The following is a 2,974-nucleotide window of genomic DNA, read 5'->3' on the forward strand; positions in this document are numbered from 1 at the left end:
AGCTGAGCTATCAAATACAAGATTTCCCTTGAGCTCAAAAGACAGTATCTATATCCTAGTGCCTGTTAGAGCTGACTTTTGATGAAAGATGGGGGATACACTCAGGACAGGCAGCCATGTCATCACAGGGCATGACAACACATAGTGATGACAAGTTATTGTAAACATGCGTATGAACTTGCCTGTAAATGTTTTATGGAAAGTTAATCAAATTAACAGCAATTAAATTTACTGTATAACTTTATTAAAAATCTGTATCCTTGTATGGTTGATTACTATATTCCTGTATCCATTAGGATTTATGTACAGTAAACATCGCATATTTATATTTGGAAGCACTGCCATAGACCATAATGCTCTGATGATGGATAATGCAGCGCTGACACATCCCCCCCGAGTGATGATATTTGCTGATTCAGCTGTATGAGGGAGGAGTCACGTATATAAAGTTCATATTTTGCATCTTTTCCTGCTCTTAGTACTTCAGACTTACATTAAAATTATTAAGCATTTCGCCTAGATCTAAGCGGTGTGTTGCTATAAACATGGCAATTAAGAATGCAAGAGAGACAGACCATCGTGACATTTAAAAGAGTAGGTTATTCCTACAGAGAAATCCACAGAAAGAAAGCCACACATACTCAGAAGATGAGCTTTTGAAGTTAACAGCTTGTAAGGCAGCTTACAAGACCACAGTTTGATATTGATCATAGTAAGCAAATACCAGTTTTGACTTTAAAGAGAAGACTATGCTCTATATAAAATGACTTTGTTAGCTGCTTCATAAAAATACTTGTATAAAGCTTTACTAAATGATATCCTTTCTACATTGCCCCCCTGCTGTTATCTCCCTAGGTGTTCAGAGTGTTTCGTCAGGTAGGCGAAGAGCAGAGAAAGATTTCAGAGGGCAGATACAGAAGTGTGCTGCTGGAAGCGGTGCAGGATGCCATCTACTTGTCTGCACAGAACCAGCAGCTGCAGGCAGAGAATAAGCAACTCCGTAAATGTCAGTTTGAAATTATGTAACCTTTGCTAGATGTGTGGTTGTATAACTAAATGCTTTAAAAAAAATGTTTTTTTTTATTTAAACAGCAGCAGGAGAACTGAAGGATATGCTAGCTGCACAAGGTGATCCCGTAGCTGATCCCCCGTCAACACTGAATGTGTGACTTGAATGTCTTTACGCAGCAGTGTGCGGACTGTAAATCATGAGAAATAAATGTCAAATAAAAAACTATTTTTTGACAGTTTATTGGTTATTAAAACACTGCATAACACTTTATCTCTGATGTTGTTCTTGGCAGAGAAGGTGATAAAAAATGAAAAAAATAGCAGCAGTCATCGGAAATAATTCACTCCATATAACATTTGTTTACTGTGTGATCTGAATTTACTGCAGTGTAACACAATCGTAAAGTCAAATTAGGCAACATGACTTAACAGGTATGAGTAATATGGTCACAAACACGTGTTGAAAAAAGAAGAGTTTCAAGTTTCAAATGGAAGATAAGGCAATAAAAAACCCTAAAAAACAAAAGTTTAGGTAGCTTCCACTGAGAGCTTTTGTGGGGTCAAACTGTGCTGGTGGTTCTTTTATTAAAGACTGCACTATCTGTAGTAAAGGTAAGCTGCCAATCCAATCATAGCAACGGGTACTGGGAATAAAGCAGTCAGCTGCAAACCTAAGGTGGACCAAGACAACAGAGCATTAACCAGCATGGAGCAGGAAATGACAAACAGTCTGGTGATCCCACTGCCATGTTTGAGAACCACAGACATCAGGAGTCCATTTGCTGCTTGTCCTGCTATGATGACCCAAACCACCCACGAGTAGCCTTCCAGAAAGCCTTTGTCACTTGCCGCAGAGGAAAAAGATGACAGTCCATTGATTACCACACCAAATATATAGAGGTAGAGGTTCTGTAGGCTCAGGGGAAGCTGCTGGCTCTTCAGTATCCCCTCTGTGTAAACTGCTGCCAGCCCTGAAACACAGCAGTACACCAGCACAAGGAAAAGCCCCCAGGCTGTGATATGAAGCCTTTCAACTTCCTCAGCTTCACCCTTTTCAGGTTCCTCCAAATCCAGGTTACTGTAACTGTGGAACACGCCTGCAAACATGAGGAGCCCCAGGCCTAACCACTGAGCAGGCCGGAACCTCTTGCCCAAACAGAGGGAGTAAAGCAGGGCAGTGGAGGCAATTTTAAGATTTGACAGTACCTGGAATGAACTTGGGTCCATGTAGGCCTGCATCAGAACAACCAGGTTGTTGTTGAGGGCGTAAAGTATAGCAGGGACTGCATAGGGGGCCACGAAGGCAAGGCGTGGAAAAGCACACAAGTTTGATGTACCACCAGTGAGAACAAGAGTCATCAGAGAGATGAGCAGTTTAGCTAACTCGATCATTACAACACATGAGGAAGGGTTAAAAGGGACTTTACCATCTACCTTAGTGAGAGTGATGAGTGGTGCATGAGAACCATAGATGAGAACCATAAGCCCCAGGAGAAACCCCCACCTAATTCTTTTCACCAACTGCCTCTTAATCCTTGCTGGGGGACTGGGCCCCACATTATCAATCACAATCATAATCGATGACACACAATAAATACTTATTTTCCAACAATCTGAACCTCAAGCTTTGCTAAAGTGCATCAACCCCCCCACTTAAGGTTACTTTGAAATGACAAGCAACAAATTACAGCCATTTAAATGGTAATTGCACAATAGATAGATATTTCTCTATGTAGCTACGTGTTTTAGCTGAACAATAAAGATGTAGGAAATATTTTCAATTTTTTTTTTTATATGACTACTTCAAAATCTGACAGGTGTAAACAGCTGGAACAAAACTAAGACAGGTCATGAAATCTAAAGGCTCAAGGTCAGGGTTAACATTGGACAGATGCAAGTGGAACAGTAGCATGTAACTTCCCTCACAACAAAAATGCAAGAAAAAAAAGAAGAAGCAAGAAAT

The 2,974-nt window shown here is 40.5% G+C and overlaps 1 protein-coding gene across 1 annotated transcript; it reads right to left on the reverse strand.

Annotated features, from left to right (window-relative positions):
* Window positions 1-1,249: 1,249 nt before the first annotated feature.
* Window positions 1,250-2,599, reverse strand: LOC102193788 (probable UDP-sugar transporter protein SLC35A4). The gene has a single exon (XM_005719866.2). It carries the CDS (start codon window positions 2,584-2,586, stop codon window positions 1,609-1,611), a length of 978 nt encoding a protein of 325 aa, XP_005719923.1. The 5' UTR covers window positions 2,587-2,599; the 3' UTR covers window positions 1,250-1,608.
* Between the last annotated feature and the right edge of the window lie 375 nt (window positions 2,600-2,974).

This window comes from Pundamilia nyererei, unplaced genomic scaffold, assembly GCF_000239375.1.
Source record: "Pundamilia nyererei isolate P.nyererei 1_Seehausen unplaced genomic scaffold, PunNye1.0 scaffold00001, whole genome shotgun sequence".
Lineage (NCBI taxonomy): Eukaryota > Metazoa > Chordata > Actinopteri > Cichliformes > Cichlidae > Pundamilia > Pundamilia nyererei.